Below are 12,248 nucleotides of genomic sequence, written 5' to 3'. Positions count from 1 at the left end.
AGTTCAGAAATAACCACAGTTCATCATTTAAAAGGTTCATGAGAACATTTTATTGATAATACTGATATTGATCACCACCACAGGTTATCAGAGTGTTGTTGGGAATGTGTTACATTCATGATAACTTTCGGAATGTGTGATGACAAAGCCTGGATGATGTTTGGCCCTTCAATACTCCTCACCCTCTTCATCTTCCTCTCCCATGCTGTCAGTGCCGACTTCTTCATAATCCTTCTCCAGGGCAGCCATGTCTTCTCTGGCCTCTGAGAACTCTCCCTCCTCCATGCCCTCCCCAACATACCAGTGGACAAAGGCTCTCTTGGCATACATGAGGTCAAACTTGTGGTCAAGACGGGCCCAGGCCTCAGCGATGGCGGTGGTGTTGCTCAGCATGCACACAGCCCTCTGTACCTTGGCCAGGTCTCCTCCGGGAACCACTGTTGGAGGCTGGTAGTTGATGCCCACCTTGAAGCCAGTAGGGCACCAGTCCACAAACTGGATAGTGCGTTTGGTCTTGATGGCAGCAATGGCAGAGTTGACATCTTTGGGCACCACATCACCACGATACAGCAGACAGCAGGCCATGTATTTACCATGACGAGGATCACACTTCACCATCTGGTTGGCTGGCTCAAAGCAAGCATTGGTAATGTCAGCAACAGAAAGCTGCTCATGGTAGGCTTTCTCAGCAGAGATGACCGGAGCATAGGTGGCCAGAGGGAAGTGGATACGAGGGTAGGGCACCAAGTTGGTCTGGAACTCAGTCAGGTCAACATTCAGGGCTCCATCAAAGCGTAGGGAGGCTGTGATTGAAGACACAATCTGACCGATGAGCCTGTTCAGGTTGGTGTAAGTCGGCCTTTCAATATCAAGGTTCCTGCGGCAAATGTCGTAGATGGCTTCATTGTCGACCATGAAGGCACAGTCGGAGTGTTCCAGGGTGGTGTGGGTGGTCAGGATGGAGTTGTAAGGCTCCACCACTGCGGTGGAGACCTGGGGGGCTGGGTACACAGCAAATTCAAGTTTTGATTTCTTTCCATAATCAACAGACAGTCTCTCCATCAACAGGGAGGTAAACCCTGAGCCAGTGCCTCCACCAAAGGAGTGGAAGATGAGGAATCCTTGCAGGCCAGTGCACTGATCAGCCTGAAAGGAAAATTTGCCTTGATTATTTGAAATCCCACTTCAGTTGTGCAAAATCAAAAGGTAAGAAATTACACACAAAAAAGTCACTATTCTATACATTTTATTCCAAACTGGATTAATTTCTTTTTTTCCTGAAATCAGCTGGGCAAATATGGTTTTTAGGAGCATTAAATCATGTTTACCCAAAACTGCCAAAGAAATAAACCTGCCTCGCAAACTCATGAAGCTCTTACCAGTTTACGAGTCCTGTCCAGAACCAGATCGATGATCTCCTTGCCAATGGTGTAGTGTCCTCGGGCGTAGTTGTTGGCAGCATCTTCCTTTCCTGTAATCAGCTGCTCAGGGTGGAACAGCTGACGGTAAGTTCCAGTACGCACCTCATCTGAAGAAAGACAAAATAGATATGTTGAATGTAATTTTTTTGCTCACTTTTTGGCAGCAGAAAACTTTGTAAATCTCTTAATAAAGAGATGATTAACATCTACATAAATGAACATTTTTTGTGTAATGAAAATCGTAATAATTGTAAGCTATCTTCTTGTTAAATTTCCTGTGAAAATGTTACCAAATATGCATTTACTGTACAGCATTTGTAGCAGAGTCAAATGTATACATTTATGGTTATTTACACACTATTCACACATTACTGACCAATGACAGTGGGTTCCAGGTCGACAAAGATGGCTCTGGGAACATGCTTTCCTGCCCCTGTTTCGCTGAAGAAGGTGTTGAAGGAGTCATCTCCTCCTCCAATGGTCTTGTCACTGGGCATCTGTCCATCTGGCTGGATCCCATGTTCCAGACAGTACAACTCCCAGCATGCATTGCCCATCTGGGCTCCGGCTTGGCCGACGTGCATGGAAATACACTCACGCTGAGGTAAGAGAGAGGTAAGTTAAAGGAGGCTGCCAACTAATATATTATCACTATATCTCTGTCTAAATTCATGTATTACTGTATACACTTGAAGTATTTCCTGATCCAGCACGACCTGGTTACAAATAATTGATGACTTTTATAGTGTGCATCACTGTATGTCAGCTTAGCTCATGAGTATGCTCAGCTGAGTGGTTTCATGCTGTTATAAAAAAGGCAAAAAAGAACAAAGAATATATATTGTACTTCATTATCGCTTTATTGCACCCTTTCTTTCTTTGAACTGTCTGCACTCAGTTTGAAGAGGAACTAGCTCTGCTGACAAAAAATATTGACTGCTGAATGCTGCGTGCCAAAGCAGACTGCTGAAGCCTCCAGCTGCCCAAAGTGCATACAAACAAGCCTGCATTTAAATGAAAACAGCTACTAGATAGTCCATAGTCTGCACTAGGGTTGCTGGACAGAATAATCCAGCAAATGTGGGCAGGAAATGCAGCCACAAATGAAATGCAGTTTTAAAAGTCCTGAGAGCCCATTTCATGGAGTTTTTCCAAAGAAAAAAATGAACATCTCAAATAAAGCACTATGTGGCAGACGGGAAGTCCATGCCTCAAGAAGATGGGAAAAACCTTCCCCCACTTCTCCATCCTGTACCTCCTCCCTTTTCCTCATCCCCTCCCCTTTTGTGTCTCTCTCCACCCCCATCCTGTCCAGCTGCATAGTGCTATGTAACAGTCAGGGATGTCTCCCTCTCCCTCTCTCCACATCTCTCCCCAACCAAAAACTCCTAACAGCTGCAAAATGGCTGCCAACAAACTCATACTGCTTAGGCCAGACCACTCCTCTTTTCTCTGTTCTTTCTGACCATCCACCCACTGCCACGATTACCCTGATCACTCTTACTTACTAAAGATTACTTTAATTCCTCAACAAGCACATGATTAAGTCTCCTTCCCTTTAGTAACACATTTCCTACTGTATGACCATATGTAGTTCAGCAAACAAGTATGAAAATGACAAAGCAGTCTAAGTCATAAAGTGTTATCTGACCTAGATTGTCCAAGAGTACAGATCATAGTCCTAACTAACAATCCCATGGCATTCTTCTCCTCGCATTCTCACCAGACATACCCTAAAAAGTTTCATTACATAAATTCAGCTCAAAACTATTCTAACTTAATAGGATAAAGATGCTTTTGTATCAGTAACCTTCAACTCCACAGCAAAGGCCTTTTGAGCATTAAGGAGGCCCGGCTGTTTAATCCATCTAATGCTAAGACACAGAGACAAAGGGAGGCTGAAGGGAAGAGAGAGTGGAAATTTCAAGGCTACGTCATCAGCCAGGCTGTTACTCACCATTTTGTCTGCTCGTCCTTCGACTGACGTTGAGGATTCAGATACAAAGGCAGAAGTGCGGAGGAGAGGGAGAGTCAGGGTTTATATAGGCAAGGATGTGGAGGGGGCAGGCAGGAAACCACCGCAAGCAGCTGCATAGCTCATTGGCGGGAGGGAGCAGCAGTTTAAAAAAAAAAAGAGGGAAGTCCCTAATGCAGTGTGTCATGTTATCCGCCCTAACATTTATCTGCTTTGTCTGTCAGTTTAAGATTAAGTGCTCATGTCTGCAACAATAGGCCTCTTTCATTTTGTCTATAATCACTTATCTTCTGTTTTCTTAAGTTCTTTCTTTAGTTTAAGTAAATACAAAGCTTAAATGTTCACTCCTGAAGATCTCTCAACATATAATATACAGTATATCTGGTTAATAAGGACTGTGGACTAAGAGAATGATTATGCTTATTCTATGCATGCATCTGCACCCACACACTCATCATCATGCAAACATACTTTGTCTCTATTAAATCATTAGAGGTGCTTTAGGAGACATTCAGAACATTAGGATAATAGCCAACAACTATTTGCTTTGTAAAGATATAATGGAATAGAGTCCTGAGTGGGAATGAAGTCGCACCACCACTGTGCTTTGTCGTAATCTGAGCTTCTCTGTTTTTTGTTGTGCTAATTATTCGAGCTGTACATGCATGTTAGTGCATGTGAGTCCATGTGTGTGTATCTCTCTGGCTAGCTAATTAATGCCTCTTTGCACTGCGCTTATATGGAAGTTACTGCTGTTAACGCTGTCCCAACCCACGGTGGCAGAACTGCGTAGGAGCAAAAATGTGAAGCTTGCCCTCTGGTTTCTCCCACATATTCACAATTTTTGCTCTGTCAGAACTGTTGATGCTGTTTGCACTATTGGCAACATTAACACTGTAAGCAACCTCCAGTTGAAGGTGACTGTATAAATAATGGATGTAGCTGCAGTGACATCACCTACTTTTTTGTGCACTGCCATTCTGGATGGAGCCAGAAATGACCATATCTGGATGAAAGGGTGGAGCTGTGGAGGAGCGAAGGGTGTATCTGACTGAGAAGCCGAGATCACTATCGGCAGACACCCTGTCAGTCAAGCAGCCCCACCCTTAAATATGTGTAACTTTGGGCCTTGATAAATTTAAATGATAAATGATAAATTTGACTGAAGAAATCACCCCCATGAAAGTTAAAAATAGCTAGAGATAGACCAAAACCATTTTTTGTACTAGACTGCAAACATGCCTATTTCTGATGTGAAGTCAGGCATTTATCATGGGGATTGACTCTATTTGAAGCCAGCCTCAAGTGGCTATGCAATGAACAACAGTTCTTTTGAATGGCTTCATTTTTCAGCCTCGGAGGTTGCTACTTGGTTGAGAGCCATGTGCAGGCAATCCCTGACTCAGACAATGTCTTATAGTTATGCTCTCAGTGTCGCATACAGCTACTTTAAATAAATAAATAAATAATAACACAATACTGATCCAGAAAAAAAGGAACAGTCTTTTTCAGTAATTTTTTTATTCTCAATAATCAAACATTGAAGATATATGCATGAAAGGTAGCAAAAGTAAATGGTGAGCAGTAAGAGTCCTTACAAGTACTGTGAGATGACACAAATGACATGGCATTATGCAGTGTTACAGTTTAATGAGCTAGTTCAGAATACACAGAGAAAAATCACATTGTAAATTAACACACCACTGAAATGTAAAAGTTTCAAAACAAACAAAACTTTATGAAATCTCACGGCCAGTTTTCTGCTTATCCTCACTACAACTTTTCAACAGCCCTCTTAGGATCACAGAGCTGTGATTCATACACAACTAGGATCCTATTGTTGCTGCAGGCCACTGTCTGAGCATGAGCTACACAAACAACACCAGTCAGTGAGTTAGTCTCTTAGTTTCTCTCCCTGCCGCTCTCACACAGTCACAGCTGAATGGCATATAGAAACTGACATAGGAGCCCTTTCATAACTTACATTCCTCATGGGAGAGGATAGTGGGGGGAGGTGCACAAAAAAGAGGGTTTGGTCTAAGTTTCTCAGTCTGATACAGCAGAAAGAAAAGATCTATATAGGCCCAAAACAAGGTATGTTAACCACAAGTTTGTAGTTGTTGAATACAAATGATGTTTTTACACAGTACCATAACCAATTATTCTGTAAAATGTAAGTCTCTTTTTTTAAAACTTTAAAATGTTCAGGAGTAGGTTTGTTTTGTGAATGTGTTTCATAGTAAGTAGAACATAGTACCGAGTTCCCCATGGTACAACATATTTAAAGAAGATATTTTTTAAGTCACCATTGTGCTCTGTCACGAGAAATTGATAATAATAAGGATAATTAAATGTGTTATTTTCTTAACCCAATTTTTTGTTTATCCATACATCTGACTCTACATTCTCCTCACTAAAAAACAAAATATACCATTTTAAAACCAGGATTAAACACCAATTAACTTTGAGTTAAAATCAGGCCTGACAAAATTTAGTATTCCTCTCCTTCATCCTCCTCCCCTATGTTGTCAGTACCCACCTCCTCATAATCCTTCTCCAGGGCAGCCATGTCTTCTCTGGCCTCTGCAAACTCTCCCTCCTCCATGCCCTCCCCAACATACCAGTGGACAAAGGCTCTCTTGGCATACATGAGGTCAAACTTGTGGTCAAGACGGGCCCAGGCCTCAGCGATGGCGGTGGTGTTGCTCAGCATGCACACGGCCCTCTGCACCTTGGCTAGGTCTCCTCCAGGAACCACTGTTGGAGGCTGGTAGTTGATGCCCACCTTGAAGCCAGTAGGGCACCAGTCCACAAACTGGATGCTGCGTTTGGTCTTGATAGATGCAATGGCGGAGTTGACATCTTTGGGCACCACATCACCACGATACAGCAGACAGCAGGCCATGTATTTACCATGACGAGGATCACACTTCACCATCTGGTTGGCTGGCTCAAAGCAAGTGTTGGTAATGTCAGCAACTGACAGCTGCTCATGGTAGGCTTTCTCAGCAGAGATGACCGGAGCATAGGTGGCCAGAGGGAAGTGGATACGAGGGTAGGGCACCAAGTTGGTCTGGAACTCAGTCAGGTCAACATTCAGGGCTCCATCGAAGCGTAGGGAGGCTGTGATTGAAGACACAATCTGGCCGATGAGCCTGTTCAGGTTGGTGTAAGTCGGCCTTTCAATATCAAGGTTCCTGCGGCAAATGTCATAGATGGCTTCATTGTCCACCATGAAGGCACAGTCGGAGTGTTCCAGGGTGGTGTGGGTGGTCAGGATTGAGTTGTAAGGCTCCACTACGGCTGTGGAGACCTGGGGGGCTGGGTAGATGGCGAACTCAAGCTTAGACTTTTTACCATAGTCAACAGAGAGTCTCTCCATCAGCAGGGAGGTAAACCCTGAGCCAGTGCCTCCACCAAAAGAGTGGAAGATGAGGAATCCTTGCAGACCAGTGCACTGATCAGCCTGTAAAAAAGCAATTTGCAAATCATTGAATCTAGCAAAACACATTTTTAATATACTAGAAACATGCATCCTCAGCACTCCCAGATTGTCTCACCAGTTTGCGAGTCCTGTCAAGAACCAGATCAATTATCTCTTTGCCAATTGTGTAGTGTCCTCGGGCGTAGTTGTTGGCAGCATCTTCCTTTCCTGTAATCAGCTGCTCAGGGTGGAACAGTTGACGGTAAGTTCCAGTTCGCACCTCGTCTGGAGAAAGAAAAATGGTACAAAAGATTTATTGAATAAGTCATTCTAAAGCTGAATCACTATCAAGAGCTTGACATTAAAATATCTCTACAATGGAAAAGAAAATGTTACTCTAGCAGTTTTTTTTTCAAAGACAAAATTATCATCTACATAAATTCACATTTTTTTTCGTGTAGTGAAAATCTTAATAACCATGCTATCCTTGGATTTTATTTCTTGTCAAAATGTTAACCCATATATATTTTTTGTAAAGAACAGACTTTGTTATTGAAGTTGTGATCCTTGTATCATACAAAATACATTGTTCTGTTACATAAAATTACTTTTAACAGACGGAGCTGTAAATTTATATTGATAAAAAATGCATCAAGTCTGATGTTCATTCTCCAATAACAGATATAGCTTTGTTCATGATGAAACTGCATAAATACATGAAAAATTCAATCTAAGTTATCTGACATCAGCATTATAACAGGCACTGACCGATGACAGTAGGTTCCAGGTCAACAAAGATGGCTCTGGGAACATGCTTTCCTGCCCCTGTTTCGCTGAAGAAGGTGTTGAAGGAGTCATCTCCTCCTCCAATGGTCTTGTCGCTGGGCATCTGTCCATCTGGCTGGATCCCATGTTCCAGACAGTACAGCTCCCAACATGCATTGCCAATCTGAGCCCCAGCTTGGCCCACATGAATAGAGATACATTCACGCTGTAGAGAGTGAGCAACACTTCAATTGCCAGAAACATCTGTTTGCTTTCCATATTTTTGCTGCGCAGAATTTAACTGCTGAAACCCAGCTATCATATAATATTGTCTACATGGATGTAGAAAAAAACATTTCATTCAGTGTTTAAATGCACAATATCTCACACTTAAATTAGAAAATCAACGTATTATTTCAACAAATACATTATATCTCACAATTTTTAGTGAATACATACACACAAGATATATACTATCAAACCAGATCTTACCATAGTTAATCTCTCTTCTCCAATGTCCAGGTATCGGTAAGAAGATGCAGTGCTGGAGACAGCTGTGCTACTCTGCTTTTTTATAGGCTACCTGCAGCTTAAGGTGAACCGTGATTTGATCTGAGCTGTAATCAGAGAACCTACTGATGTGACCAGGATAAGATCATCCGCTTGACAGACATAGACACAATGCAAAAGCAGGTCACCACCCTATTCATTGTGTGAATCTATGAGCACTGGTGTGTATGTGCACCTCATATTTCAGAGGGCAGAAGCTGAAACCCAGATGAGGGCAAAGTAACCTAAAGTAGTTTCACTTGGCAGTTGCTAATGTGTGATGTAGCTCATGTAAGGATAAAAAAAAAAAATCTTGTTAATTGGAGATTATTTTTTATAGGATCCTTTATGAGTAGCAACAGTCTGAGAAAGAATCAAATAATGGTATACCCTTTGTCAGCCATATACTAATTTTGAAAAAAGTGGATGGATGTACAGAGGAGACAATATAGTTATTTACTATTATTGACTTATTAAATGTCACATTTTCATGTTTTATTACTTTTATGTGTTAATATAATTGAATTTGATCATTCAAACTCATGAACTCAAACAAAAAAATTGCAAAAAAAAATAGACTGTGCCATTAATTATTGTATTCTTCTAGAGAATTGCATGGATACTTATGCAAAATTTATGCTAAAAATAAAAAATGACTTCAAATTTTTGGTTAACATGTATTTTAATGGAAAGACAAAATCCTCCAAACAGGTAACAGCTGTTCTGAACCCTGATGGCGCCTTTATTGAACTAAAATATACCGTTTTATTGAAATGATACACCTTGTTTGTCAAGCATGCCACTTTCCCACACTCCTCTACCTAAGCTGGAATGAACTGTCAGTCTTTATTAAGCAATACAATATACATGAGACCTGCTCCTCCTTCCGTAGTTCTTCAGCCTCTTGGGAGTGTAGAGAAACTCAATACAAGTGAACCGCCTTATAAGGCGTCAGCTGACCAAGAGGAGTAAACAGCAACTGTGTGCCAGATTGGTTCCACTGTGCCACATAAAAGTCTACCACAGAAACTGCACAACTAAAGCAAACAAGGAGCAAAATCATGCGTACTAAGTCTACCATGGGTTTCCTATTCACTCCATTCATACATCTAAGCCCAGAAAACTATTCACACCAAATAGGTTGTACAGTTCACATGTTTACAATTCTGCTTAACATGAGTTGAAATTGGCTGGCAGAGGCAGAACAGCCTGTTTCAGTTGGCAGGAATAACCTAATCTAATGATACAACTCCAATGGTCAAAGGCAGAAAGCTCTGTTATATATAAAACAAGTCAAACCACTTTCAGGACAACAGGCTTCCACTGTAATATGGAAATGTTGATTCAGTGTAATCCACTGTTTTGAGATACAACACTGTGGCAAACTGTGGCTTCTTTGTTCAGAAAATGTCATGTGGACTTCTTACTTGCTGTGACGATCATTATTTCTAACCACATGCTGAGTTATTTTCACACAAAAAAAGCAGTGGATGCCAGGCAAAAGTAGAATTAGACCTTTAAGTCTGTTGGTAGTGAACATATTTGTGGCAGCCAGAAAGCTACGAGTCATGCCACACTGTCAACTGCACCGCCGTTCATTATATGTCAATGAGCTTCTCTCCTGAGGCTGTGAGACTCATCTGTAACACAAAGAAAGCTGATGTCAGTATCAGTACTGATGTCAGACTCACAAAGCTTTATGGTGTTAATGGAAATTTTATGTCAATTTAAAACATGTTGATTCCACATTGGTGCTTCACACATGTACCTGCAGTGTGTTGTAGTACATGGTACAGATGACTGGATGATAATAATTATTTGTTTTTAATACTGTAAAAACACAAATTATAGCAAATTTTAAAAACGTTTTCCCCCAAATTGTAAGTCTGGTTCATAATCTGTGAGTGCTGTCAGCTTTTACCAGGAAAGCTCACATCTTACTGCTGTAATTTTTCGCCGTTTCCTGAGACATAAAGCTATGTCCCACTTCCATTGTTTGAGAGTGTAAGTCTCAAACAACGCCCCACAATTAAGTCTTTTCACTTGGGATAATGCTAGTGCTGGCAAGAAAGAAAGAGACCCAGGGCAGAACAAAAAGTAAGATAAAGAGATACTTTTTTGAAGTGACAGTAAATAAATATTTTGGAAAAAAATGCAGCAAAAATATTTTAGGTTTTAATAAATTAGCCACATATGGTATATAACATTAGAAATTAGTTTACACAGAAAGCAGTCTTTGAAGGGTGACATAAATACAGAGATACTCTGCAGGAGCTTCTGTAGTGGTGAAAAATACTGGCTTCTTCATAAGATGTCACATGGATTGTCTGTTGCACTTTTTTACTCATTCAGTGACTCATGGTGAAGCAACTACGACCTCTAGCTTTCATTTGACTACACTGACAGCATGACAGTCTGGGATTGGTTTGCAGGATGTTTGTCCCACCCACAAGATAACTGACTGTGGGCCTGACCCTTACATACACATGCATACAAGTGGCAAGAGGGCCAGTTTGAATTGATGGCTGGGTGGGATAGAATTTCCTTAGCACCAAAAGTTTTGAAATTACAGCAGGGCATTACAATCTTGATTAAGTAATATATTGGGAAATAAAATGGATGTATGTAATTGCAGAAAGAGGGGGATTTGGTGTCTCCCTACCCAAGTGTAATCATTTAGGCTACAGTGTGGAGATGACTTTAACCTAATTTGGACTACCATCATGTGAGGAAACTCCGAGACATAGGCCTATTGGTGGATATGAATTAAACAATCTGTAAGGCAATGTAATGGATTATTTAAATAAACAAGAAAGATTCCAAAAACAAAATAGAAATGAATAGCAATTTGAATTTGGTGATTAATCAGGTAGGAGTTTTAACAGTGGAGCAGCGTGTCTGAAAGATGTGAAATAATAAGATGATTTATTTTAGAAATACTTTGAATTATAATCTTAAAAATCTGCCTAACCCTTTTCTAACCATGAAACACAGCCCTCATAATTAAAAAAAATTAAAAAATGCCTGTTTGCACTGTACATTACTCCGTACTGTGGTTTTCTCAAAAGCTGCCCCAAACCTAAAGGATTCCCCTTCACCTGCCACACATTTCCACTGGGTCTTCAACAGGGACCTCTAGGGGGTCGTGTAGGTTACTGCAGGGAGGGTGCCAACATATTGTTTGATTTGTTTTTCTTTTCTTTTTAAAGATTAAAATATGTTTAAAAATACACGTTAATATGAATCCAACTTGTTTTGCCTTTTGCAACAACTTTGTGAAAGTGGAGTGTCCTTCCTCACCTAAAAGAATGTAGGTCAAGACTGCAGCCAGAGGCCGATATGGCTTTCTGCCTGAAGACCTCCAGACTGTGGTTATGCAATGCAATTTTATACTATATATGTAGCAGAGGGTCCCTGCTCCTTATCTAAATCACTTTCTCTCTCTGTTTATGACTTAAAGGAGCCATTTATGTCTACATACAAAGTGTAGAGTACAGTGTACAGTAACCCAGAGCAGACAAACCAAACCCCTGAGGCAAATGCAGACAAAAAGGCAAAGCAGCATCTCTCTCTCCTTAGGAAACTTTGGAGTTTTGGTGCCAGCAAATAGCTACACCCTGGCCATGGTCTGCAGGCCTATCTCTCAGAGTATTTTCTCCCTTAACATTTTCTCCTGGTGCTGGAACCTCTTAGTTAAACACAGAACAAGGTGATCCAGGAGGTTAACCAGGCTAACAAGATAACTGAGAATAAACATTTGCAACCCCAGAACCTGCACAACTGGTCCATAAACAAAAAAGAAACCCATGTCTGTAAGAACTGTCTATTTTACACTGTGTTGCGAGGGCGCAGAAAGCAAATTTCCCTCTCATTTTCGCCTGTTCTTCCGAGGTTCCAAGCGTTGGATTTAGTGACATCTATTGGCAGGGATGATATATAAAATTCATAACCATGTATTCATTTGTTCATAATCACCTGAAAATGAAAAAATATTATGTTTTCGAAAATTGATCACTAATTATTTTTCTCACTTGCCTCTCAAGGCTTTTATCTAAATCATTAACACAGGAAAGAAAGCACCTTATTTAAAACATTAGAAAATTGATTACATTTT

General features: G+C 40.8%; 2 protein-coding genes across 2 annotated transcripts; both read right to left on the bottom strand.

Annotated features, from left to right (window-relative positions):
* Nucleotides 1–26: 26 nt before the first annotated feature.
* LOC121949426 (tubulin alpha chain) lies at nucleotides 27–3,520 on the bottom strand. The gene is made up of 4 exons (XM_042495110.2): nucleotides 3,379–3,520; nucleotides 1,798–2,020; nucleotides 1,380–1,528; nucleotides 27–1,146 (listed from the first exon to the last, which is right to left on the bottom strand). Exons 1-4 carry the CDS (start codon nucleotides 3,379–3,381, stop codon nucleotides 169–171), a joined length of 1,353 nt encoding a protein of 450 aa, XP_042351044.1. The 5' UTR covers nucleotides 3,382–3,520; the 3' UTR covers nucleotides 27–168.
* A 1,385-nt stretch (nucleotides 3,521–4,905) lies between these two features.
* Nucleotides 4,906–8,388, bottom strand: LOC121949428 (tubulin alpha chain-like). The gene is made up of 4 exons (XM_042495113.2): nucleotides 8,078–8,388; nucleotides 7,589–7,811; nucleotides 6,957–7,105; nucleotides 4,906–6,862 (listed from the first exon to the last, which is right to left on the bottom strand). The coding sequence occupies exons 1-4, from the start codon at nucleotides 8,078–8,080 to the stop codon at nucleotides 5,888–5,890; spliced, it is 1,350 nt and encodes a 449-aa protein (XP_042351047.2). The 5' UTR covers nucleotides 8,081–8,388; the 3' UTR covers nucleotides 4,906–5,887.
* Nucleotides 8,389–12,248: the final 3,860 nt, after the last annotated feature.

This window comes from Plectropomus leopardus, chromosome 10, assembly GCF_026936395.1.
Source record: "Plectropomus leopardus strain MGB_pleo_1.0 chromosome 10, ASM2693639v1, whole genome shotgun sequence".
Classification (NCBI taxonomy): domain Eukaryota; kingdom Metazoa; phylum Chordata; class Actinopteri; order Perciformes; family Serranidae; genus Plectropomus; species Plectropomus leopardus.
The sequence above is the reverse complement of the archived record's forward strand: the minus strand, read 5'-3'. Positions and strand labels throughout refer to the sequence as shown.